Source organism: Eubalaena glacialis, chromosome 4 (assembly GCF_028564815.1).
Source record: "Eubalaena glacialis isolate mEubGla1 chromosome 4, mEubGla1.1.hap2.+ XY, whole genome shotgun sequence".
Lineage (NCBI taxonomy): Eukaryota > Metazoa > Chordata > Mammalia > Artiodactyla > Balaenidae > Eubalaena > Eubalaena glacialis.
The window spans coordinates 131,747,367-131,775,205 of record NC_083719.1 but is presented as its reverse complement, the minus strand read 5'-3'; the positions used below and the strand labels follow the sequence as shown (position 1 = coordinate 131,775,205).

The 27,839-nt window shown below is 46.4% G+C and overlaps 1 protein-coding gene across 1 annotated transcript; it reads left to right on the top strand.

Annotated features, from left to right (window-relative positions):
- The first annotated feature begins 1,736 nt into the window (after positions 1-1,736).
- FAXDC2 (fatty acid hydroxylase domain containing 2) lies at positions 1,737-25,178 on the top strand. Its single transcript, XM_061189909.1, has 9 exons — positions 1,737-1,851; positions 11,864-11,941; positions 13,956-14,047; positions 14,179-14,282; positions 17,608-17,729; positions 22,791-22,996; positions 23,488-23,593; positions 23,993-24,159; positions 24,940-25,178. The coding sequence occupies exons 2-9, from the start codon at positions 11,864-11,866 to the stop codon at positions 25,094-25,096; spliced, it is 1,032 nt and encodes a 343-aa protein (XP_061045892.1). The 5' UTR covers positions 1,737-1,851; the 3' UTR covers positions 25,097-25,178.
- The last annotated feature ends 2,661 nt before the right edge of the window (positions 25,179-27,839 follow it).

The following is a 27,839-nucleotide window of genomic DNA, read 5'->3' as shown; positions in this document are numbered from 1 at the left end:
CCTGCCAATGCAGGGTACATGGGTTTGAGCCCTGATCCGGGAAGATCCCACATGCCACAGAGCAATTAAGTCCGTGCGCCACAACTACTGAGCCTGGGTTCTAGAGCCTACGAGCCACAACTACTGAGCCCACGTGCCACAACTACTGAAGCCCGCACGCCTAGGGCCCGTGCTCCGCAACAAGAGAAGCCACCGCGATGAGAAGCCTGTGCACCACAGCGAAGAGTAGCCCCCGCTCGCCGCAACTAGAGAAAGCCCGCGTGCAGCAATGAAGACCCAACAGAGCCGAAAATAAAATAAATAAATTTATATATATAAAAAAAAAAGAACCAGAGGCAGAGTAGTGGTCAAGACCAGGAAGGAAATTCTGGGTGGGAGGATTAGTGTAAGCAATTACTTGGAGGTAGGCATGACAGAAAATAGAAAACACTTTTCTGTGCATAGCAATCAATAAATATTTGCACAGGACAGTGATGCTTAGAGCATAGGAAAATAGGAAGTAGTGAGGAATAATGTTATATGAGAGGAGCTAGATTAAGGTGGGCCTTGGAAGTGAGGTAGCAAAGGTTTGATCAGTGCACAAGGCAGACTTGGATGGCCAGGAATATATACAGTATACAAATATCTGGAATATTGAAAAATATATTGGTACCTCTAAAAGGAGAGACGATGAAAAACAGGAACAAGTTGTACAAAATAAAATTTGTAACAAACATTGAATGTTAACTGAGCTTTGTGCTGTGCAAGGAGTTAGTCAGGGAAAGATGACTAAGATATGGTCCTTTATTGGCCAAATAAAGTATGACACATCTAGACAACGGGACAGCACTCAGCCTTAAAAAGAACATTGTAGCTCTTAAAGGTACTATATGGAACAATCTCCATATGTGCGTGCTAAGCGGAAAAAGCAAGGAGCATAACAGCATATATGGTAAGCTGTTTCTAAAGATGGGGAGATATATATGTTTCTATTTACAGAGACAAGCTCTGGATGGATATACAAAACACTCGTCCCAGGGGTTGCCTCTTGGGAGAAGTAGAGGACTGGGAAGGAGTAAAAAAAGACTTGCTTTTTACTGTACACTCTTTTGACCCTTTTGTTTTTTATATTAGACATACATATTGCCTATTCAAAAATAAGTTTTAGAAATTTAAAAATAAAAGCTCACTTCTTTTTCAAAGGTCTCACCTTTTTACATCATGGGTCATCCTGTATTCTAATTTCACCTGTTTCAAAGTGTAAACTTCACCTCTCCAGGGGTTCCTTTCCTGCATCTAGACTGAACAGTAGTAGTTGATACATCTCTCCTCCCTTGGCTGCCCTCAGCAGCAAAAGAAGCAATCAAAAATGAGACAATGAGGCCCTGTGGTCCATGTCACCTTTTCATCCACTCGAACTGACCATCTTCTGCCTTCAACATGATCTGACACCCATGCCTCTTATCGAAACTGCCTCCTAGGGGACAGCGACATTTTCTTAAGTTGAGGAAGATGCAGGAAGTTTTTAAAAAGAAGAAAAACAAGCCCAGAGGTCAGCCAAATGTGATTTTTCTAGCTCTGGCTTGAGCTGCGCATTTCCTCTCAGCTTTCAGGAGATGTCCTTTGGCAAGAAGGGTGCTTTTGTCTCTCGTCAAAACAGACCCAAATTCTTTCTCCCGTCACGTGCCCAGCCGGAGCCAGTCAGCTGCTCTGTAACATGATCACCTTGGCCAGCCTCCCAGCCTACCGAGTAATAACAGGGTGAGGCGGCAGCACGGCGACAGCAGCTGCTAACGTCGGGGCTGAAGGAGGAGAAAGCGGGCTTGAGCTGTGCCAGGACCTTGGAGGAGCTGGGAGACAGCCCACTGCGAGGTGAGCGGGAGCTGCAGGGCAGGGAAGCTGGTCGCCAAGGTCAGGACGCGTCCAAGTTCACTTAAAGAAAGGCAAAGCATACCCTTCTCACCTCTGCCACCTCTCTGTCCTCTCCACTTACAGGGCAGGTGAGATCTGCCTCTGAACAATGTCCAGGGATGTTTTCTTAGTACACAGAGTCCCTTCCTGTCTCACTAATGTCTGCGTCCTCTGCCCATGTTTGTACAATCTACCTCCTCCGTAGTCTTGTTTTTCTAGCAATTGACAGGTAATTCTGTCAAACGGACTGGCTTTGGCTTCAAAACCACATGAAAGAGAAAATCCCAAATCAGAACTCGAAAACCCTACTGGAAAAAGACTGCCAGGAAGCAACTGTGGTTGAATTGCTTCTCCTCTCTAACCTGCCAGGGTCACCTGGAAGGGATGGGGCCAATTACAACAGTCTTAAAATTGCAAAGGCCCCAGGTCGATGTGGGGGCTAGATGGTGGACAACCATGTCAGAGCTGCTTTGATCGACATACCGGGATTTATCAACAGATGCTCCACTTTCAGACTTGCTGATGTCCTGGTAGTAGCTCAGGAAGGATTCCCACAGAGGTTACCGAGGGAGAGGAATACAGTGTGTGTAGGTGGGTGTGAACAATGGGCCACTGGTTTTCAGGATGCTATACGGGTCTTTTGGGGCATAAGGCAAGCAAGACAAGACAGAGACTTGTAGGGCTCTTAATTCTTTTCCCCTTCTTTCGTTTATTCAACAAATATTTCCTGAGTATCTGCTACATGCCAGGTTTGTGTTTGGTACTGTGGATCTCATAGTAAACAAAATAGGCAGGCTTTCAGCCTCACGGGCATGCAGTCAAGTGGGGCAGTAAATCATAAAGGGTATAAGTACCCAAGGCAAAAGCAGTGAAGGGAGCATTGCTAAAACTGTCCAAAGGGAGCAATTTTTGTCTCAAAATTCAACCTTTTCTTTCATGCATTTTACCTTCTTGAATGAATATCTTTCCCCTCTGTAAAAGTCTCACGTACGTACAGACCTTGGTCATAGCAGCTCCTCGAAACCCTCTTCATCAGAGGCTTTAAGCGAGAGGCAGACTGTTCAGCTTTTCCCAAGAATACAAACAGCCTGAGAACAGAGGCTGAAGTAATGGGAGTTTCAGTCCTCAGGAGAGTAGCCCTCTCCCGTATGAAATAGAATTTATGCTATTCTGAAAACACATGTGGCACCAGGCAAAGTGTTAGGAAGCCTGGATTTTGCCAGAAACTGTGTGGATTTTGGAACAAGTCAGTTCTGCTATCTAAGCCTATCTCTTTAGCTATAAAAATGGAAGGGGTGGACCAGATGGTCCATCAGGTCTTTTTTTTTTTTTTTTTTTCCTGATAATTTCATGAGATATTTACAAAGAAACCATGCACATTCACATAAAGATAATATATCTTGTACCTATAAAATGGGAACCTTCCTCAACCGTGCAGAATATCCAGGAAGCTAGAATCTGAAAGAATCAGGCTGCAGACAAATAAAAATAAAAATTAAACTGTCTACTTCTCCCACCCTCATCCCATTCCCCTGCCCTGTCTTCAGATTTTTTTAGGTTGTGAACATGTACTATAGCCTCACTGTGCCACTAACCTAGATTGGGGATTCTGCAATAAATCATTGCTTTCAAAACAGTCAGAATCATCTGCTTTCAAAACAACCACACTAAAAAGTATCTAATTTGGATAATCTTATAATATCTATCGAAATCCCTTTAAGGGAGAATCAATTCATTGTTATTAAGTATTAGAATATTTACTTTTAGTGCATTTAATTTCTTTCTGTCTCTGAATGCATTCTCATCATAAATGTTATTTCATATCCTCCTCCTACATACTTTCTCACTTGGAAAATCCAAGTTATATAGTATTACATTATTAAATAGGACCAAGAAGCATGTCTTATTCATGTTTGTATCCTCCGTAACTAGCATTGTATCTGGCACACAATAAATATTTCTTGAAAGAATGATTATTATCTTAGAAAAACCATGCTCTATTTTACCTTTTGTATTAAAAAAAAAAAAAAAGCACACACACACAATATCTAATCCATTATTTGTGGCTAATAGAGGCTGATCTCATTCCTTTGTGTTGTTTTACAATCCAAATGCCCACCCTGCATTCAGCGACATCAGCACATTCTATACCTTTCGCAGACTTAATCGGTATAATGAGCACTGAATTCAAGTTCTGCCACTAAATAACTGTGTAATTTGAAGCTGAATAATGAAGATTTCTATGCCTTCATTTCCTCAAATGGAACATGGGGGCATCAGAATAGATGAGCTTAAGACAACTTCTAGCTCTTAGATGGGAGACTTCAAAAGGTAGAGAAAAAGAGAGGAGGTACCATAAAAATGTAATGATTATAGTACCTTAACATAGTAAATATTTAATAATTGTTGTTGTTGATTTTGTTTGCCAAAATTTCTAACTTGAACAATACCACTGGCAAACAATGTCAAGGAAATTCTTTGGGTGAAGACACATCGGCCCACCATGTTTGAGGTCCCCCTGGAACCTTTCTGACTGACTCTGTTCAGTTAAAACTGAAAACAAGTCTACAGATGTAGAGAGGCACAGAAAACAAGCTGCTTTGTCATAAAATATTCAGAAGAATGATACGGTTGTGTAGCTTAGAGGAGTCAGCTACCTAGACAAACATCTCAGGAAATAGCATATGGGCCTGTTGGCTTAGCCGAAGAAAAATGGCATATCAGGAAATGTTTCATTGCTTCTAATGAAGTCAGATGTCAACAGATAAATGCTATGACTCCTGCAGCCAAAGGGCCTTCCTACCACCAAAAGATAAAGAGTCACTTTCCCTTTGACCAGAAGGCTGATGTTCCAGGGTCAAGCTTATGTATCAGCCCCTAATCACTCAGTCTCAGCAAAACAGTTTCTCTGAGGCATCAGCACCCTGCCTGTGGAGTCAACAGAGCCGCCACCTCCCAGAGTCTTACTGTACTGACAGCCATCCTAGTCTCACTTAGGTGTTTATTTTAATACCTAGTTAATACTTTACATCCAGCCTCCATCTCAGAAGGGTTTGAGATAGCTTCCAATAAAAGGATATATGCAGTAGAACAGTTGCAGAAAAATAAAAACTGATTAGAACCCATCAGGCACTCAATAAATACCTTTTATACTGTTTTGATGTGGCGGGGGGGGCCAGTGATCTGTAGAGAAAAGAATCAGGTGCTTTACTGCTATTGCTTTGCTTTTGGACCATGTAAAATCATTACCAAAAAAAAAAAAAAAAGAAGAATAAACAGGGCACTGGTCCTTGTCATAGTTACCTTTAATAATCTAATGAATGCTATGAATATGAAAAATGAACATGGAAAAATCAGCATAAAATTACAGGGGAGACAAAGATTTCTCAAAGCCCTTAAGGAACTGCAATTAATATGATGAAGAGTAAAGTAAAAATGAATTACTCGGTGAATCTTCAATAAAATATTTCCTATGAATGAGCACTGAATTCATTTAAAATGTTTTAATATTTCTGTAATTTTCTGAATAGGTAAAATATACTCATGGTACAAAATTCAAAAGGCAAAAAATAAGGCACATGGTAAAAAGATAGCCTTCCTTCTGCCTTGTCCCCCAGCCACCGAGTTCACCTCACCAGAAGCCACCACTGTAACCAATTTCTTATATATTCTTCCAGCAATAGTTTAATATTTTATGTATTATTCTATGTATACATAAACAGCACACACACACACACACACACACACATGTTCCACACATCACTTTTTCACCTAAGAGTTCTGGAAAGTACACATAGGGCTGCCTTATTCCTTTAATGGCTACAGAATATTTCATACTAGATGTACTATAATTACTTAACCAACCCTTTATTGATGGAATTCAAGGTGTTTCCAATTTTTAGTCATTAAAAACAATGTCACAATGAACATCCTTGGACACACATCATTTTTTATATACTGGATTATATAAAAGGAAAAAAAATCCCAAGAAGTGTAATTGAGCATTAAATTTAACTCTGAACTTACAGGCAGCCAAAGCAAAAAGGGGTGAGAGGGACCAAAATGGATTGCCTTTTTGCATTCCACAAGTAAGCATACCACTTCTTCCAAAGAGGAGAACTTCTTTTAAAAAAAAAAAAAAATTAATTTTTTTTATTGAAGTATAGTTGATTTACAATGTTGTGTTAATTTCTGCTGTACAGCAAAGTGATTCAATTATACATATATATACATTCTTTCTTTTATATTCTTTTCCATTATGGTTTATCATAGAATATTGAATATAGTTCCCTGTGCTATACAGTAGGACCTTGTTGTTTATCCATTCTCTCTATATATATTAGTTTGCATCTGTTAACCCCAAACTCCCAATCCATCCCTCCCCCATCCTCCTCCCCCTTAGCAACCACAAGTTTGCTCCCAAAGAGGAAAACTCCTGTACACTAATTTCTTTATAAGAATTTATCAGCTGTATTCTCATAAAAAGTGCACTACTTCATTTGGGGAACTAAATAATGGGGTAAGGAATATATTTGATGGCAGTTTTGATATTCATGTGGCAGATTCTTACATCTATCTTGATTTAAAAAAAAAAAAGTATGATATAACTAAAACCCAGCATTCCTTGGATAAGCTAAAATGCAATTTAGGAGGAAAAGGCTTGGTTGTAAGGTTGGAGACCACGAGAAAGCCTGGGCACTGTGCTCCTTTAAAGATTTCTTGGGCATGCCAGATCTCCTGCCCTACTCAGTGTTTTCTTAGCTCTGGACCAGAACTTAGGCTAGCACTTTTCATATGGATTTTTGAAATGATGGGTTCATGTACCTAGACTGAGAGTTTGCACCTCCAGGAATCCTTGTACATAGTAAGTTCTTCGTAAATGTTCCTGGAAGGAATAGATGAGCTTCAAAAGGTCAAAGACCGCGTCTTTTTAGCTTTGCAAGCTCTTGGCAAAGATAACGGTGATGATAAGACATCAGGGAAAAGCTAGATGAGACTTTGACTTGTAAGTGAAGTTCCTGTGGCATGGCATGGCAAAAAGAGTCCTGGTAGCTAAAGAAACAAACAGGCAAACAAAGAAACAAACCAAAAATCCCCTCAGCTTCCATCCCAAACAGGATGGATATCTCGACAGGGTCCACAGAGCCTTTCACACTTCCTAACAAGCACTGAGGAGGGAAATCCATGGTGATGTGAAGGTTCTACCTTTCTGCACATGGTTTGCAGACATTAAGATCTCCAAGTCGTTCTCAACTTGAGGTGTTTCCTTTAATATTTGGTTCCTTGTCATTAAGACACTTTACAGGCTTAGCCCCCAAAGTACCTAGCACAACTAGGTACTTAAAGCTCTGTGCTTTCTGGGACTCCAGGCAGAAGGCAAACTGCCAGATTGAAAATGACCCTGCTTCATCCCAGAATTCTACCACTGTGTGAAAGGTAACTTCATGAATGGGCCCATATCCATCTTGAGGATGTGGGCCAAACTTGGGAATCGGGCCAATAGGAATTGCTCAGCACGATGAAGGTAGAGAAAATCACTATTTAAAGGAGAATTCTTAAGGACCTACTGTATACCACAGCAAACTCTACTCAATACTCTGTAATGGCCTATATGGGAAAAGATCTAAAAAAAGAGTGGATGTATGTATATGTATAACTGATTCACTTTGCTGTACACCTGAAACTAACACAACACTGTAAATCAACTATACTCCAATGTACAATTTAAAAATTTTTTTAAAAAGGATAATTCTTGGGAATCCTTATAAATTCAGGTTACTGAGTAACATCTGTTGTCCCCGACGTGGGGCAGGGCCGTTTACCATAGTTTGGGGCTGAGACTTGTCATCCTGAAACGCTCGTGCAGTTCTCCTCCGGAAGCCTCAGGCGGTACAGACTATGACTATAGAGCACCCCTAACACTCAGGTAAGCAAAGGAATCCTGACTGCCCTCCTGGGTCAGAACAGGGAGTGAATGCCTGCAGCTCCACTTTATTCCTTCTCTTCTGTTGTGTGTTCTTTTTTCTTTTTTTTTGAGAACTCAGCACAAGGTGGAGCTCCACACCTCCAAGCTACAGCAGGTTCTCCTGCTGCCGGCCAGACAACAGAGGGTGCTGGAGGAGGGAGCGGAGGTGACAAAGAAGCAGGCCTGGTGGGGTGGGGCTCGGCGGGGGGGCTATAGGGTGGCTGAAATCCATTCCCCTGCCTCCCGGTAGAGACTGGGCTGACACTGCACCAAACATTCAGGTGCCTTTTCTTAAACCAGATGCTGTCTCCCTGCCTGGGAATCAAACCTCCCGGTATTTCTTCCTGACAGGCTTTTCCTCTGAGCTGACTGCCTCCCTTCCGCTGTGATGTGATTCACAGTGGAGCTGGTGAGCAGCTTATCACCTCCCTCTGCTCTCCTAACTTCTCAAACCCCTGGAGGCACTTTATACGTCACCATTCCTCTCTTCCCTTCTCCAGCCTAAGTATTCTGTAAGAAATGCGGGTCAAGGGGAAGCTGTATCTCCTAAGGTCAAAGCTGGTAAAAATGCATCTAGAATAATAAAACCAAGCATAATCATCCACAAAAGAATAAAACATCCTTAGAGATATTGGAAGCTGGGCCTGATCCTGGCTCTGCCATCTATAAACTCACCTGGCCTCCTTTCTCTAGGTTCCTTCACCCTTGTCACATGGCAGGACGATGATCTGTAATGCTCCTCTTCAGCCAGGTTATGACACTATTCGATAGCAACAATAATAAGTGTTGGTGAGGATGTAGAGAAGTTGGAACCCTCATACATTACTACTGTTGGGAATGTAAAATGGTGTAACCACTTAATATTCCTCAAAAAGTTAAATATAGTTACTATACGACCCAGCAATTCCACTCCTAGGCATATATCCAGGAGAAATAAAAACATGTCTACACAAAAACTTATGCAAAATTGTTCATAGCGTTATTCATAACAGCCACAAAGTGGCAACAACCCAAATGTCCATCAACAGAGGCATGGATAAACAAAATATGATGTATCCATATGACAGAATGTTATTTGTCAATAAAAAGGAATGTGCCACAGCTACTGAGCCTGCGCTCTAGAGCCCGTGAGCCACAAATACTGAGCCCGCGTGCCACAACTACCGAAGCCCGTGCACCTAGAGCCCGTGCTCCGCACCTAGAGCCCGTGCTCCGCAACAAGAGAAGCCACCGCAATGAGAAGCCCACGCAATGAGAAGCCCACGCACCGCAACAAAGAGTAGCCCCCGCTCGCCTCAACTAGAGAAAGCCAGCGTGCAGCAACGAAGACCCAATGCAGCCAAAAATAAAATAAATAAATAAATAAATTTATTTAAAAAAAAACTTTATGGTAAGACAAGTAGGGGGACAGTCAACCAAGTCAAGCTGGGCAGCAACTCAGGGTAAGTGCAATCCCCAAGCACCTTCCCACCAAACCCAGCCACCGTCCCAGGCTGTCACCTTCACAGAGAGGTCATGGCCTTATTTCAAATATGAAGAAACACAAAGTTTGTTGCAAAACACTTAATAGAAATGCCAAGAAATGTGATAAAGAAGAGACTGAAAAAGGCCAAGCTCTAAAAGGTCATTCAGATTGGCACAGAGAAGCCACAAGAACACACGCCAAAGACACAAACCATCAGAAAAACCTAGCACTTAATTTTGTGAGAATAAAGCCTAGGGTCAATGCTGTGGCAGCTGGAGACCAAAGTGCAGTAGCGGTAAGCAAAGGCAAGTCTGGCCGGTGTAGTCCGATCTTTGGATACTACACTGAGGAGTATGAACACGGACAAAGACTTCTGCCTTGAAGGACAATTTGAACACCGGTTTGAAACACTGGATGTTCAAATGCAACAAATGGAAGACACAATGAATAGCATTTCAACCCTAACAACACCACAAAGCCAAGAGGCTATGTCTCTTCAAGAAACACACCAACAGCAACAACAACAAAAAGAAACAGCAGATGGCACTGGCCTTAACCTCACTATGGAGCCACCGCAGGGTCAGTCAGGTGGTGCTGGCACAAGAACAGGGTGAACTGTCAGAGACGTACCCACATCCGTGATCAAGTGTAAGGTGTAAAGAACTGATGCTTCTGAAATATTCCCTGGGTGTATATGTATATGAATGTGTTACACTGGAGTTACATTGGAAACACTGCCTGAGTCAGCATGCATACTTGTCTACAATGCTTTCTTTTGGCTTGCTGTACCTTGAAAATACACTGGAAGATTCCAGAAAGTTTCTACCTTGCCAGATTTTATAGTTGTGTACAGTATGTGTGTAAGTGTGGCGGATATACTTTTGTAGATGTTTTTGACAGTATAGAACTAGCTTGTAGTAAAAGGAATATCATCCTCAAAACTTATCATCCTCAAAACTTAGATCAAAACTCTAGGACCAAAGTACTGTATAATCTTTAGAATAAAGGTTTTTATTTTTTAAGTCAAAAAAGTTTATCTCTGTATGCATTGACTTGTGATGCATAAAAATAAAAGCAGGGAAAAGCACACTTAATATGTTTACATGGCCATAAAAAGGAACGAAATTCAGTTATTTGTTGTGAGGTGGATGGACCTAGAGTCGGTCATACAGAGTGAAGTAAGTCAGAAAGAGAAAAACAAATACCGTATGCTAACACATATATATGGAATCTAAAAAAAATAATAATAATTCTGATGAACCTAAGGTCAGGACAGGAATAAAGACACAGAAGTAGAAAATGGACTTGAGGACACGGGGAGGGGGAAGGGTAAGCTGGGACAAAGTGAGAGAGTGGCATGGACATACATACACTACCAAATGTAAAATAGATAGCTAGTGGGAAGCAGCCGCATAGCACAGGGAGATCAGCTCGGTGTTTTGTGACCACCTAGAGGGGTGGGATAGGGAGGGTGGGAGGGAGACACAAGAGGGAGGGGATATGGGGATATACGTATGCATATAGCTGATTCACTTTGTTATACAGCAGAAACTAATGCAACACTGTAAAGCAATTATACTCCAATAAAGATGTTAAAAAATATATGTTTACATGGCCAAAAATATCTCATTCAGCATATATTATGGACAATGCCATTTTTTATCCTTTTTGTTTCATTTTGCTAAGTAGAGATGCAATTGGTTTTTAATCTGTGTTCACCACATTTTGACGTCAGAATTTTTATTCAGTTGTCTAATAACTACTATTTGGATTCCTTAAAATAACTTTTATTTTTCATTTGATCATTATCTTTATATAACCAGGAAAATTCTGCAACATCACATTAGAAAATAAAAATGATCAAACCTTAATTTCTCCACTTATTAAATATTGGTTTTATTAAGACTTCCAGAAAGATTTATCCTGTCATACTTTCAAATGGAGATCTCAAACGCATTCCTAATTATTCTCCTTCTAGCCAGTTCTTGTTTGACTGCATTTTAGAAGGAGCTTCATGCACGGCATTCCTATCCATTTACTTGGCCATAGAATTGTTGACTGGTTTCAGAAAAGCCTTGGTTGTTGTTTTTAAACTGACAAGTAATAACAAAGAATACAAAATTGAACCAACTCAAGTTAGACCTACTGTTTAAGTCCTGGTTAAGAGTCCATTGATATTCTTTTATCTCACAGGAACAACTCTTTAATACCTTGAAGAAATAAGAAGAACACAATTTAGTTTTTTAAAAAGCCTTATAATGTGTTTTAAGAGTTGCTAGACCTAGTATCCCTTGTGCCCGTCCCTCCTCTACTCTTCTGCTGTATTCCTGGCTATTCTTGCTTATTTGTTTCTCCATGTAAATTTTAGAATCAGTTTGTCTGCCAGGGGTTTTTTTTTTTTTTTTTGTAACTCCCAGGTGATTTTAATGAGTTGCCAGCATTAAAAACCACTGCTGGCCATTCACCTCGACTCCCTCTATTCCTTACTGCCTTGGTTGCATGTGAAAATGACATCCAGGCTCACCTGTGCTTTTTTATTCCAGATGAAGGGAGAAGCTGGAAGTGTGCCACACAATGAGAAGCAAAAGCAGGTGCATGCGAGCACCTCACCCACCAAACTGGTGAGAATGCAGCCAGTGACCCTTTCCACATCTGCGCCTGCAGCATAACTGACAACACCCCCCAAGGTTTCGGGATAGCTGACACATTAGTGAAGTGCTCGCTTCAGTAGCTGAGCAGAATCACTTGACTCCAGCTGCCTGATTATAACTCCAGCCCCTTTGCCCGCATGAAGGTAGCTGAAGAGCCCCGTAGCTGTCCCACCAAGGTCTCTTGGCCCTTAGAATGCCCCAGGCTCAGGCCTTTGGAACCACTCCTTTCTACAGCTGCTCTGGGGACAAGAGAGGCCCGCTGGGGGCTGGGAACTGGGGGTGGGGACCAGCTGTTGACCCCAGATAACTTCTGTGCTGCATGCTCCTGCCCTTCACAGAGACCTTTGTCCTGTCTATTTACCTGGCCCTCAGGCTGCTAGAGAGAGAAAACACCACGATCCCTGAAAACACATCTAATCTTATATGTGAAATTGAGGTTTTAAATTTGACTTGACTTGATTTGATTAAACTCAATTGAAAAATTCCTAGTGAATCTGGAAAGCTCATGAAAAGGGTCCTTTGAATCCTAAAAAAGGAATAATTGCAAAAGCCCAAGATAAACTGTCCAGCAAATTTGGGGGTGACCTTTGAACAGCCTGTGTAAAAGAACAAGTTTCTGTGGTCTTGGCAATCCAGCCCTTAATGGGGGGAGACAGAGAGAGAGAGAGAGAGAAAGAAACAGAAGGTCATTTTCAGAGCTCAGAGAGAGAGAAGGTCATTTTTCAAACCTCAGGACCCGAGGAGTACTAGACCTTTAAAAACATTTCACTAGCCATGGAAAATGACTTACTAACTTCTTTTTGGTCTTCTGATCAAAAGTGGGATGGGGTAATCAGAGAAGAAAAGAGTCAGTGCAGATTCAGGTTGCTCTGAATGAGTCAGTCAAAACGGTCTGCTCCTTTAGATCTCCAAAGGCTGGATTAAAACATGGCCCCCTGTTAGATCAGCTTCCCCTACAATAGTGTATGTGACCTGGTTCACTAACTGCACACACCTATAGGGACCACCACCTCCAGTCCTCTCCCATGAAAGAATATGAGCAGACTGCATCTGGGCATAGAAACATAGGCTGTAATGGACATTTGTCATGCCTGCCCAAGGTACTATAGAAATCGGTGACACACCTGGCAGCCAGGGTTTTCCTTCTGCAAGTCTGGGACCTGCTGGTTGACCATCGAGCTCGCAATGACCACTGTTTTAGGCTTTTGGAGGAGAACATGTAAGGACCGCCCAGTGATGGCCAGCGGTCTGTTCTTTGCCCCTAGAAGCCATCATTGTCCCGTTCAGCTGGCAGCCCAGACTAATATCTCTGGAAGGCAGAGGACATATTACAAGTCAGAAAATATGTTTATTTACTCTCTTCTTCAAGGGCAAAAGGGTGATGGGCATGGGAAAATAGGCCTGGCTCAGGAACACAGTTGAAGTCCCTGTGGCCTCATCAAGGATTCTGCAGATCCTTCTGTGATGGCCATCCCAGCTTTGCCTGTCCATTGGAATTAGCTGGGGACCTTTAAAAGACAGGGAGGCCCAGCCCCACCTCCCCTGCCCCCGCAGAGACTCTTATGTAATCGGGCTGGGGAGTAACCCAGATACTGGGATTTTTTGAAAGCTCCCAGGTGATTCCAATGTACAAATAATCTGCATCTCTGTTAAACAAGAAGACTGGTCATGAAATCCCACGGCTCTTGGAAGGTTCATCTGTCCTTCTCTGGGTGACGAAATTGCGTGCTGGATTCTCTGGATCAGGTTTGCTCTCTTCCCTCCCCCAACCTTAAGCTCTAACTTTCATACTCACCTCTGCACACAGCCTGAGAGCTCTTGATAAGGGAGAGCCTTCCACGGAAGTTGGGAAAAGGTCAGCAGATGTGCCATGGTGGCACGATTGAGATCCTCATGGCACCTCACTCCTGCCGGGCTTCAGCAGTGAGCTGCGTGTGAAGGCAGGAGGCTTGTTGGGACCTGACGCTTTCTTGTCCTCCCCTAGGAGGGACACATCTGGGGCTCCATGAGGAGGACGGCTTTCATCCTGGGCTCTGGCCTTCTCTTGCTTGTGGCCCTCTGGAACTCAGTCACATGGTGAGTCTTCTCGGCCAGCTCTAATTCGGGAGCTGGGGGCCGTGCGGTGGCGGTCTGTGGGCAGAGCATGGATTTAGGAGCTGTCCACCCACCAGTCTTCACCCACAAACATGAATGAGTTTTCTTTCAAGGCATCTTCAGAGATTTTGGGGTGCTTCTGGCTACTTCTGGCAAGCCCAGTGGGAGAGGCTGCTGTCTACATTCGAAGGGAAGGAGTGGCTCCTCTACATTCTAGGTGAGATTCCCAGACCACCAGCACTTAGGGTTTGGGTACATGGTTATAGCTTAATTCTTTTTCTTTTGTTCTCTTCTCTGGGACTTCTCAGTTTATTACTCTAAGGAATGAGGACTTAAAGTTTAAGGCAGTGGTAACCCCAGAGTGCTAAATTTGGGGGTTAATCTGGAATGGATGTTTAAGGATATCTAAGAAAAGAAGCTGAGACACCTCCTCCATCCCCCCAAATAGAAAAATAAAAAAAGAAATAGTTTGTGTGAAAATGAATGCTCGTGAGAACAGTAATCCTACTTCTAGATGTCAGGTCCACAAGGGCAAAGGGCTGTTCTGTCTCATGTGAGGCTGTGTCCTTGGACCTGGTGCAATCTAGCTACCTCTTGGGCCTTGACAGCAAGTGTTCACTCAAAATGTATTTACTGACAGTGCCAAAGCCTGAAAGCAAGCTCAAAACATAGTAGAAGAAAAAACCTATTTTAACATAGATATTTATGCCAGCATTATCTACAATAGTGACTGTCCTCTGTCATACATTCATTCACTCACATAATATTTATTAAGTTATTCTGTGCCAAACTCATTTGTAGGATATAGAGATATTTAAGATAATGTATTAGGGTAAAATGTCTACCCTATTAAAAAACTATGTCACCGTTTGACTGGAAGAAAATTAATAATTACAAAACAAACAAACCTCAACCAAAAAAACTTTGTAACAGTCTAGAATGGGAGATTAAAGAAGTGTCAGCTGTCACAAAGCAAACATAGAAATAAAATGTTTCTGATGATTGTTTTCTTCTAGGAAGAGAACTCTGAAAATGGGCTGAATATTAAACATGACAGGTTAATGGAATCTTAAGCACTCATTGAAAAGAACAATGCAGATTGCAAATATACATGGGGAGAGTGGTGGGAAACATTTTATATGTTTCCGTTACGATGATGGGAAAACCACCTATCACCTCAGTGATAAGCAAATACCAGAGAGAAAAAATATTTGCCATTTGAAATGTTAGAACTGGAAAAAAGTTCAAGATCACCTCTTGTGATTTTCAGTCAGTATTCCTCAAGGAGCCCTTGGATTGACACGTAGGCAGGCACCTCGAAGGGTGGCCCGCTAGGCAACCACCAACCTAACATTTTTTTTTTCTCAAAATAAAGTTTCTTATTTCTGAGGATAAAAGTAAATACATGCTCACTGTTAAAAATAAAAATCACACAATTCAAATAAGCATAAAGAAGGTGAAAATCACCTACCTCTCATATCCATGAAATAACCACTGTTAGTATACTGCATATTTGGTTAAACTTAAAAGACATCTACCATTTTAAAAAAATTATTTATTTTATTTTTGGCTGCTTTTTTTTGATCTTCGTTGCTGCACGCGGGCTTTCTCTAGTTGCGGAGAGCGGAGGCTACTCTTTGCGGTGCGCGGGCTTCTCATTGCAGTGGCTTCTCTTGTTGCAGAGCACGGGCTCTAGGTGCTCGGGCTTCAGTCGTTGTGGCACGCGGGCACAGTAGTTGTGGCTCACAGGCTCTAGAGCGCAGGCTCAGTAGTTGTGGCTCACGGGCTTGGCTGCTCCGCAGCATGTGGGATCTTCCCAGACCAGGGCTCGAACCCGTGTCCCCTGCATTGGCAGGCGGATTCTTAACCACTGCGCCACCAGAGAAGTCCCGACATCTACTATTTTTTTAACTTTTGTTTCATTGAATTGATTATGGACATCTGTCCATATCAACTGATATAGATTTGCTCAATATTGTAAGCTGTCCTGTCTATTCCATTGTGTGGAAATATTCTAATCAATTTAGTCCATTCCCTGGGAATTCCAGTGGATAGGACTCGGTGCTTTCACTGCCGTGGCCTGGATTCAATCCTTGGTCAGGGAACTAAGATCCGGGACATTTAGGCTACTTAAATGTTCTTGTGCTTTTTTCTCAATTGCTGAGATGGACATTTATGTGCATGAGTGTGTGTATGTCTTTTCTTTCTTCCCCTCTTTCTGTCTTTGTCTCTCTGTCTCTGTCTTAGTCTGTCACTCTGATCTTTTCCTCACTTCAGATACTGCCAAAGTGCCCTAAGGATGTTTGAGCCAATCACATTTCCTCACAGTGCTAGCCAAGTATTTTTCAGGTATCAACTGGCACATGGCACAGTGATTGATGGAGCAAGAAGGGTACTGGAGGAAGAATACAGAGACAGAGAATTAAGTAAAACACCCTTGCTCCTTGGAATATTGAAATTAGAGGAGGCGGCAAATCAAGGAAAAATAAAGTTAATAGTACAAGAGTTAGGTAACACTGCAACGTCACTTGAATAACTGCCAGCTGGGGTGGACAAAGTGCTTATTTGTTCACAGGAGGAGAACAGAAATACTTGGGATGACTTCATGGAAAAGTGGGATGTGGAGCAAAAAGCCCTATCTAAATTTGTGTTGATCGGTATTTTCTAAAATACCCTGCAGAACATCAGTTCTATCGGAGGTTAATGGGTGGGGAGACCATACGACTTATCATCGAAATGGGACATTTGTGAGAATAAAGGAGGGGTTATTAATAATGATGCTGGAATGATGGATACATATTGAAATTGTCCTGGGCAGACAGGGATGAATGGCCAGTCTGTTCTGAGATGTTCTGAGAAGACAGAGTGCTGGGTAAAGAAAAGCCTGAGAAAGGTTGAGTTTAACAAAGTCAAACAGGAATTCTCAGAGCTGTGACCACACTTGTCTGGACCCTGACTCTCCAAGAAGGTAGGGTGTGAAGACTGTTTTAACCAAGGAGCCCCTTGAGAGGTAGGTTTTCCACTTTGGAAAATGCTCACTGGACGCCTGAAGTACCCCTGCGCATGTCATCATAGGGTCATGGGGATTGGGGAACCCAAGTGCCCGTGGTGAGTTGTACCGTACCAAACTCTTCCTCTGCTTCTCCCTTTGCTTCTCCCTTCCTTGGCTATTCTTAAAGGGCTCAGTGGGCACAGGCGCCCAAATGTCAACCGAAATTCATTTCTGTTTGGAGTGTATCATACATCTTAACATAATTTTGTGTTGTTTTTTTCTCCAACCACCTAGAAGGTTGTTGTCCCCATTCTACAGCCAAGGAAAGAAATAGAGACACTCCTTAAGTGACCCATCCCAGTCCCCACAGCTGGTTTGTCACCGCAAGACTGAAGGCAGGCCCCCAGCCCTGAGCACCAAGACACTAAGGCCCTGGCAAGGGTCTGCCTACAACGCAGCCTCAGTTACCACCGAGCATGTGTTCAGGGAATACGTGCGCTGCCAGCTCCTGAAGTTGTCCTGATGGTTTCCTTCTTCTTCCCAACCTTAGGTGCCACCCAGGTGCCCATTCTGTTCTTCTGGACCTTGAGTGGACTCCTACTGGTGGTTGACACAACTGGAAAGCCTAACTTCATCTCCCGCTACCGAATTCAGGTCGGCAAGAATGACCCTGTAAGTGTTGCTGCAGCTTCTCCTGGTCAAGGCACAGAAAGCAGGGGCTAAAGCCACATTCTCCAAATTCTGCTGGCTGGCCCAGGAGAGACCGTGGCCAGTGGGAGCCAAGTGATTCTGTACAAGGCTCCCCCAGGTTAGAAGGTTAGAGAGAGGAAATAATATGCCCCGAATCTCAGAGCCAGCCAGCCAAGACTAATGTCAGTCAAGACTAATCTTCTGACTCCCAGGCCTGGCTCTCTACCTGCCTGTGCTGGCCTACGCCACTGTGGTCAGCATTTTAGGAACAGAAATGATTGTCTCAGCCCAGCACTGGACCGAGTCCCAGATAGTCAGGTAGGTCTCCACCTACTCATGGGAGAAGGGACAGCAATAATTAGATGCTGAAAACACAGATAACAGCTGTCCTTGTGAGGGAGGGACACAGCTGCTGAAACAACGGATAACCCCACTATCATATTAATTGTGAATGTGTTGGTGGTGGTTGTTTTTTAAGCAGGTCCTCCTTCCCGATTATTCAGTACCACCAATAGTACGTAGGTCATCCATGGTAAACAAGGCCTGGACCTTGCTGACAAGGAACTCCTGGCCCAGAAGGAGAGAAAAAGCCAAGCACACATCTTGGATGTACACAGGCCGGGGAAGTGAGCCCCACTGTTCACTGCTCCCCGAGCCCGGCTTGCCTGCTCAGCGCTCTGACAACCTCAGAAGCCTTTTCTTACACAACAAGGAAGAAGTTGATTCTTAAACCCAGATTTTTTTACCCCAGCTCCACCAAAACCACATCCTGGCTTCTTTCCCAGACAAGACAATCATTTTCTTTTTTTTTTTTTTATAAATTTACTTATTTATTTGTTTTTATTTTTGGCTGCGTTGGGTCTTCGTTGCTGTGCGCGGGCTTTCTCTAGTTGTGGTGAGCGGGGGCTACTCTGCATTGCGGTGCACGGGCTTCTCATTGCAGTGGCTTCTCTGGTTGTGGAGCACGGGCTCCAGACGCACGGGCTTCAGTAGTTGTGGCACGTGGGCTCAGTAGTTGTGGCTTGCGGGTTCTAGAGCGCAGGCTCAGTAGTTGTGGCGCACGGGCTTAGTTGCTCCGTGGCATGTGGGATCTTCCCGGACCAGGGCTCGAACCTGTGTTCCCTGCATTGGCAGGGGGATTCTTAACCACTGCGCCACCAGGGAAGCCCAGACAATCATTTTTAATTATCTGTTCAGGTGCCTGGGTGAGTCACCTCAGCTCTCAGGGAATTCTACCCAGGCCAGCACTCTAGAAAGCAGAGTGGCTGAGAAATAGTGCCCTTGATCCAGGCTTTCAGAACGGTCCCTTCCTGAACCAGAGCTACTGGCCTGGCTCACAGGTCCCCTCACTTGAGACGGCAGGGGCCTCCTCCATGTGAAGGACAGCAGGCAGGGACCAGAGCCAAAGGGTTAAAAGCAGGGCTTGTTCCTTGAGAATGTTTCACCTGTCAGACCACGGAGGTCTCCTTACCAGGCACCACTGACTAAATGCGTACGTCTTCAAGGCCAAGTACTGTAAACATCTTCATCATTCAGAAGAGAAAGCAGAGGCTTTGAAATGTGACATGGCTTAGAACCATGATTCACACTCAAGTTTTGTGACACTGGGGCTTGTGCCCTGAACCACTAGGCCACATCAGCTCTCAAGAGAATCACCTAGCGCAATCAACTTCACAGTCTACAATGAATGGAGGGCCACACAGGGAAGTTCTCGTGGCATTTGGCAGAAGCTGAGGTTCAGAAAGGTGCGCTGACTAGTTCAAGGTTAGACTGTTCTTGGAAAGAGAGCCAGGGCTCGTCTCATCTGCTCCTACACTGTGTGCACCCTCAGGTAGTCACACAAGGAAGAAGAAAGCCCCAGATGCCATTTAGTCTTTGGCCCATTCCAAGAAGGTCTGACCCCTGACCTAAGACATCAGAAACAGGTCATCGAGTGGGACCTGAATGCAACGGCGTTCACAAGACATCACCACCCAGCCCTGCCGCCCCGCGCTCATTACCCTCCCACTCTCCCGGATTGGATGGCTAGTTCACGCCTCTCCTCCCTCCTCAGATCCTCAACACCTCCTCCCGTCACCTCCTCCAGAGGGTGGCCTTGCCTTCGAGCAGAAGACAGCTCCCACAGCCGTGCCCCACCGCAGCCGGGGGGCAGCACTTGCGCACACGCTCTGCCTGCCCACCTGCTGCGGCCCGTGGCCTCTCTCTGCTCCCACTCCGGCCCGTTCCTCCACTGTCTGCACGCTACACCCACCACCTCTTGTTTACTCCAGCAAGTTGCTCCAGCAATTCTTCCTTCTCTTTCTTTTGTCCTTTTTTTTCTTCCTCTTCTGGATTTTACTCTCTGGCTTATTACAAACCTGCTGTAATTTTTCCCAGCTTAAAACCAAACCAAAACCAAAAACCTTGCGTCCATCTCCCATACTCACTCCCACTCATATTTTTGCCCCCCTTTGCGGCAAAGCTCTTTAAAGAGTTGTCTATACAGTTTCTGATTTCTCTCTGTCCACTGTCTTTTCCCAAAATTTCATAATTATGAAAAACTGAAAACACATATACAGAAGTTGAAAAGGTAGTAGTACCCTGATCACTCATTTATATACCACCTAGATTCTCCAGTCTTAAACATTTTACAACATGTGCTTTTTCTGTATATAAAAATATAAATATCTATGCATCTATAATTTTTTGCTTCATCATTTGAAACTAAGTTCAGACATCATGAAACTCTAAATCCTTCAGCCTGCACTTCCTAAAATAATCACAAAACAATCATCTCACCTCCTCTAGAAACCTCCTTGCATCAGGCCTTCACCTCCACCGCTCCACCACAATTGTCCTGGGCAAGGTCACCAGTGCTCCTGTCGCAGGCTTGTCTCATTAGACCTACCAGGACTGTTTCCACAAGTTGCTCATCCCCCATCCTGTTGTAGCTTCTTATACCAGCTCCCAAGGCCCCACTCTGTCCTCACACCTCACCACTCACCCCTTCACAGTCTCCTTTCTGGTTCCTCCTCAACCTAACCTCCCCAGCCTCTTTATGTTGACACCCAGGGCACAGCCTCGGTCGTCTTCTCTGTCCTCATCCCCTCAGCGTCATGACTTTAAGCAACCACCTCAATGCCAACAGTTCACCAACTTACCTCTCGAGCCCAGAACTCTCTCCTGATCCAGGATTAAATATCCAAATGCCTCCTTGACATCTCCAATCCAACATGACCCAAAGAGAATTCCTGATCTCCCAGCCCCCAAAGCCTTTGATATCCACAGCCTCCCCAGTCTCAGCTGGGGCGCCTCTCAGTCCAAAGGCCTTGGAGTCACCCTGGACAACTCTCTTTCCCTCGTACACCACATCCAATCTATCAGGAAACCCTACTGGCTCAATTTCCAAAATGGATCCAGGATCCAACCATTTCTCACCACCTCCATCGCCACCTCCCTGGTCTGAGCCACCATCCTCTCATATGCGTATTTTAGCACTTCTAGTCTTCCTGTTTGTATTCTTGGTCTCCTACTGTCTATTCCCAACACAGCAGCCAGAGTAGCCCTGTAAGATCCTGTCACTTCTCCGCTCACAACCTCGGGATGACCCTCGCTTCTCTTGGAATAAAAGCCAAGGTCCTCAAAGTGGCCTACGGGGCCCTATATGCACTGGCTCCTCCCTACTTCTTTGACCTCCCCTCCCACTTCTCCCCACCTCACACCTCACACCTCACACCTCACTCTTCTCCAGCCACGTACGCCAGGAGTGTGGCCTGTCGTAGAGCCTTTTCACCAGCTCTTCCCTTTGCCAGAAGACACTTCCCCCAGATAACCTCTTTCCCTCATCTTTGTTCAAATCTCACCATCTCAATGGAGCCTACCCTGACCATTCTATTTAAAACGATGAGTATAAACTCAGTGACGGCAGGAATCTTTGTTTTGTTCACTGCTTCCTTCCCAGCACATAGAACACTGCCTGAAACATAGAGGGTGCTCAATAAATATCAGCTGAATGAATGATCATATGTCACACCCACCTCCTGGTCAAGGTTGCCAGAAGAGGTGTATGGCTTCCTCTGTGGTGCTCTCAAACCAAGGCTGCCCAGACCTGGCTTCACCGTGGGATGGAACTGAAGGTTTAGAGAGTGAATTCTGGTCCATCAATACACGCAGGACATGGAAAAGCCAGAGGAACAGGCAGGCCTAAAGTATGAGGACCACGCTGAACCCGGCCTCACCTTGGAGCAGAAACCCTCCAGCTTGCAGACATTTCTCAGGCGGGCATCCCCTTTGAGAATGCCAAACCAGTTCATGAGGACCAGCAAGTGACCTGTGGTCATGGGGCTACTCCCAGGAGCTCCAGGGCTCTGACAAATGGAAGGGTCAGGGGTTACTGGCTCCCAAGGAAACGCTGGCTGTAGTCTTGAGGCTCAAAGGGATGTGAGCACGTGGGGCCAGCTCTCCACAGCAATCTGGGGAGAATGCGCAGGCAGCCCCTCATCCTGACAGCCCCACCCTGAAAACCAGCAAGACCTGCTCACAGCAAGTGGGACAAGAGGCCAGAGAGCAGCTCCCCGGCTCCCATCCAGTGAGGCTGGACCACATGAGGAGGCAGGCGACCCTGATCTCTGCACCTGATCCTGGTCAGGTCTCTCTGGACGAGCAGGAACCAAAAGGCTGAAGAAGGAATGAGGCTGGGCGCCTTCTCCAAGCACCCTGGAGGCTCCCCAAGATGCCTGTCGGGAGTACGTGGGGTTGGGCCCGGCCAGAGAAATGGGGAGGACAGTGGTGGAAGCTGCAGAAGCAGGAAGGAGCAGGCAGCTTCAGGCAGAGACTAAGGCCCGGGGAGGGGAGTTTCCAAAGGCAGGGCATTACCAGGTGGTTCCACCCCTGGGCTGCGCAGCACTCAGGGGTTGCTGGCTACAGCCAGACATCACTCCTAGCATCCAGCCCCGAGCGAGGGCCTCCCGAGAGCTGGTCGCAGAGGAGCCTGGTTCCTAGAAGGGAAAGACCTGCTTCCCACACTCTCGTCTACCTCCTTTCTTCCTTCTTCCCCCCGGGCAGGTGGACCCCATGAAACTACGCCAGGCTATCCACACGGTTCTCTTCAACCAGTTGGTGATCTCTTTCCCCATGATGGTCTGGCTCTATCCCATCCTCAAGTTGGGGGGAGACCCCTGCCGCCGAGAGCTACCCACCTTCCACTGGTTCCTCCTGGAGCTGGCAGTCTTCACGCTGATTGAGGAAGTGCTGTTCTACTACGCACACCGGTGAGAGCTTTCCTTCCTGAGCCCAGCCAGCTCCTCACTCTCCCAGGTTCACCCACCAGTGAGGGTGAAACCTGGCCTCCTCGGAGTTGTAGGGGTGCGACCAACAGCACCTGGCATCAAGAGCCTCCCGCTAACTAGTAAACACGAAGACGACTCTTCGCTCCACAGCTGACAGTGTGAGACCACCTACGAGTGTCCGGAATCTCCATTCATGTGTGTGGCGGGGTAGTTTCCCATTCATTCCCTTAATTGAATCCTTTCTGGCCATCATCCCCATTTTACAGCTCATACAACTGAGGTAGAGAGAGGCAACGTCACCAGAAGAACTCACAAGGCAGGGCTGTCGGAGCACCAATCCAGTGTGTTTTCACTGGATGTGAAACTTTGCTCCATGGAAGTAACCCCAGTTCCTACCTTTGGTTTCTCGTGTTCTGGTGGGGGAGGGGGAGAGGGAGGTTGGCTGATTTATCAACTGTTAACTCTCTTCCCAGCCTCCTTCACCACCCAAAACTCTACAAGAAAATCCACAAGAAACACCACGAGTGGACAGCTCCCATTGGTGTGATCTCTCTCTATGCACATCCTATTGAGCATGTGGTGAGTAGAGCTCGGCTCCCCCAGAGGAAAGGGCAGCGGGCACCAACCCCCTTCCCTAAGCTAGTCTCCTGCACAGAACGGGATCACACTGGCTCTTTCTTCTGCCCATTCAACAGCTACCATTTGTTGTTGGCATATGCCGGGCGATGCTAGATGCCCAACGTAAGTTATCTCATTTAATCCTCCCAACAACTGTTTAAATCCTCATTTTGCTAATGAGGAAGTTGAGGTTCAAACAGTTAATAACTTGTCCTAAGTTTCATGTCTGAAGGAGTCCAGCAAATCTAGTCCAGAAACTCATTCAGCTTCCCCAGATCTGTGTCAAGAAGTCTTCCCGGACACCCACCTGCGTCCCCTCCATCCCCTTGGGCCCCTCTTCAAACAGCCCTCTCCTTGCAGGTCTCCAACATGCTGCCGGCGATGGTGGGTCCAATAGTCATGGGTTCCCACTTGTCCTCCATCACCATCTGGTTTTCTTTGGTCCTCATCATCACCATCATCTCCCACTGTGGCTACCACCTACCCTTCTTGCCTTCACCTGAATTCCATGACTACCACCATTTCAAGTAAGGCACCCCTCCCCACTGTGGGTCTCTGGGCAGTAACCCCCCCACCTTTACTCCTAGAGCTCCTGACAGCAGACACTGGTGACTCAGTTTAAATGTGGGTCTAGTGGAGGGAGAGGTCTGCAGGTGGGGACAAAGGTGACCATCCTGGGACCCAGATCACCTTGCCATTCTCTGTCTGATATTGGATCTTCCTGCCACTATGGGTCTTTAACCTGCATTTAGGTCCTAGACCCTTTGAGGATCTAGTGTAAGCCATGGGCACTACCAGAAAGATGCATACATGCATAGAATTCCTGCAGGCAATTCGATAGAAGTTGTGCGCCCTCTGAAAGCCTCCAGGCTCGTCGGCGTGGTCTAGGAAACTCCTGCACCAGAATCACCTGAGATGCTTTCCCTCAAATGCACCCTCTTGGGTTCCACTCCAAATACACTGAATCAAAGCATCTGGGGGAGCAGGCCTTGGCATCTGCATTTAGTTAAGTGTTCCAGGGGATTCTGATGGAGGTGGTCCCAGAACCTACCTGAACAAGCTGGCTTTGCCGCAGGTTCTGACTTGTGTGCATCGAAATCACAGAGAGCTTTTCAAAGGAAGAGCATAGCTTTTCAGTCTGGAATGGCCCCAGGAATATGTGCACCACCGCCTGGGTTACTCTGAAGCAGGTGGGCAGCATGGTGGGGATGGGTGTGGGATAGGAGGGCTCAGAAATGTGTGCGAGGCTGGCACAGGTGAAATGAATGTGAGCTCGCCCGCCTCCAGCACCCTCCTCTCTCCTCCAGGTTCAACCAGTGCTATGGGGTGCTGGGGGTGCTGGACCACCTCCACGGGACTGACACGGTGTTTAAGCAGACCAAGGCCTACGAGAGACACACGATCCTGCTGGGCTTCACCCCGCTCTCCGAGAGCATCCCTGATCCCCCGAAGAAGATGGACTAAGACACAGCCCGAGTGCCATCCTAGCCGTGCCCTCTGCAGAGGTCTGCTAAGGTGGCCTGAGGCCTCCTGGTCGCACCTACCAACTTGCTCCTTCAGGCACACACTCTGATGACGAACCACGAGGGCAGGGGGAAGGTCAGCTTCCTGGAAAAGCAGGCCCAAGGAGGGGACCAGGGCTCCCCCAACTGCCCCTAATATCCCAAAGGGGACCAGGAATTGGCGTTAACGAAAAAATATAGCTCCCTGGAATGGAGGCCAGTCAGAGGGAAGAAGCCACTTTGAGAGGGCTCCTGGGGGGTCCCCCTGGTCCTCTGCTGTGGAAGGGGAGAGGGACACCAGATGACTCCTTGGTAGCCCTGGCAAGACAGAGAATGACAAAGGTGGCAGGAGGCCGTGTGGCTCCAGCCATAGCTCCTCCTGATGCCAGGGGGTGGGAGAACCAGAAGATACTGCTTTGCCCCTTCCTGTCCCCCAAAGCCTCTCTCATTCTCTACTCAGGCCAGGGCCAGGACACCCTGGCAACGGTTCTGGGATCAAGTCCCCACTGCTTCCCAACACACACACGCATGCGCACGCACACACACACGCACAGACACGCAGTGTGATAAAGACCCCACTTCAACTCTGCCCCACTGCAGTTGGGCATCACCCCTCTCTGAAAAGGAAAATACCAATTACAGGAGCTCTTCCTGGGATTACAACTGAGATACCAAAAAGAGGCGCAGACCAAACCCCAATACCTTCAGCCACAGGCGGAAACCAAGGGCCAAACCCTGTGGCCCCGCTCAGCTGGGGTCCCCTTTTAGCCACAGAGGGTAGGGTCAGAGTTGCTGACCTTTGGGGACACCCAACTGAGGCCCCTTATTAGGCTCTCTGAAGCAGGACCAAAGGAGCTAGAACCCTCTTCCTCCACTAAGGCAAGAAATACATGGCTGAACAGAGGGTAAAATCCTTATTTCTCCCTCAAATGATGAACCAGTTGTTTCAGCACCATTTTTACAGGATGACTTTAGCAGTGATGCCTTTTCCAATGAGACCTTATTGTCTACAACAAAACCACAGAGCTGCCCAGGTGGAAGCAGTCCCCACCCTGGGTTCGCTCAGCTGCTTCTGACATTGCCAGGAACCCTGTGGCTCCCAGTATCAACGTGAAGACACTCTGATGTGCAAGGCCACCGTTATAGTTTCCAAAGTCTGATATTTTCCTGAACATTCAGTTCTCCTCTGTCCAGAAAACCACCCGCTGTAGTTTTATAAAATACTTTAACATCTGATAGGGCCACATCTCCAGGCAGAGCTATCAAAGAGGACGACCTCCTGCCACAGGCCCTAGGTCCCCAGAGGACCTGCCCAGGAGGCCGACCAGGCGCTTAGCAGGCAGCGTCCTCCTTGGGCCTGGGTGGGCCCAGCCCCCTCCCTGGGACCGAACGCCCTTCGCTTGAGCACCGCTCCTGGTGCATCAGTGCTGGACGTGCTCATAGCTGCTTACCTGCACCCACAACCTGTCCTACGAATAAACAAACAGTTGGAAAACAGTCCCTCTTCAGTGCACTGAGCGAGGGTCGGGAATGAGAGGCGTAGAGAAAGAGGAAGAATGGCGGTCTTTCTCCTTTTGACATCTGTAGACCTGGAGGTACTGCTGGGGCGCAGAGGGACGAGGGGCCTCGTTCTCTCACCCTTTTTCTTAGGCAGGTCGCTGGGCCTGGCCCCGACACTGGTTACCAAATAGCCTCAAGGAAAGGTCGAGGTCTCAACACTGGCAGCAGAAAATGTGAATGTGAAAGGAGAAAAAGCATGGAAAACAAACCGGTCTCCTTTGACTGCAGTGGATACTTGGGTTTTTCTCTCCCTAGGTGAGTCGTTCCGGCATCATGACCACATGGTGTCTGGGCGCCACAGCAGCACAAGGAAACACTCTGTGGCTTCTTTCAGAGTATTCCCCGCAAGCCGTGGAAGTAAGGTTGAATGAATGTCTTCCTCTTCCCAGAGCGGCCTGCAGAAGCCCTGCCCACTGTCTCCTAGCCTCACCTTTGGCCCCTGCAGGCCATCGGTGCTGTTAAAGTTCCTGTTCACCTGACACAAGGTGGAATTGTCTGGAAAACCATTTCTGATGGGACGCTCAAGTGCCAGGCCCAGGAAACAAATAGCTGTCAGTGAATGAGTAAACGAGGCTCATTTTCAGTTTTGTAATGACACCCCAAGGCCAGGCTGGCATTCAGACTGTTCTCACCGCTGGTGCCTGGCCTCATGGGCCAGGGAAAGGCACCAGCGGCTCAGGGGCCAGTCCCGGTGGGAGCGCTCATCCTTCCTTCCCCGGCGTCAATCCTCAGGGCTCGGCGGCCGACCTGGATTCCGTAGGGCCAGAGTGTTGGTCCCTCCTTTATACCCCGCAGGGAAGTCTGTCCAGTGAGGAGTCACAGCAACTTCTATCTTCCTGGCTGTGTCCCGACACCATGCCAAGCCACAGCCAGTGCGTGAAATCCCGGAATTCCAGCTGCTGGACTGCTGTCGCTCTGGTCTGTGGCACTGCCTACAGCTCCTCCATCTCACTTGAGACACAAGGCGGACACGCTGGCGGAATTCAAGGCTGGCGGAAGCTCTCCAGATCTCCGAGGAACCACCTGGAAGCGCTAGCAGCCGTAGCAGCTGTGTCGGGAGCCCCTGCCCTGGGCAGACGCCCCAACAGCACAGTGGCAGAGCCCCGCAGAGGCTGCACGTGCACACCCCGGGCACAGGCTCCTCC

Bases quoted from the DNA above. Each gene is read 5' to 3' on its own strand.
- FAXDC2 (XM_061189909.1), top strand. From the start codon at position 11,864: ATGAAGGGAGAAGCTGGAAGTGTGCCACACAATGAGAAGCAAAAGCAG. The intron at 22,997-23,487 runs GTGAGAGCTTTC...CTCTCTTCCCAG, and splicing joins CTGTTCTACTACGCACACCG to CCTCCTTCACCACCCAAAAC. The intron at 24,160-24,939 runs GTAAGGCACCCC...TCTCTCCTCCAG, and splicing joins CATGACTACCACCATTTCAA to GTTCAACCAGTGCTATGGGG.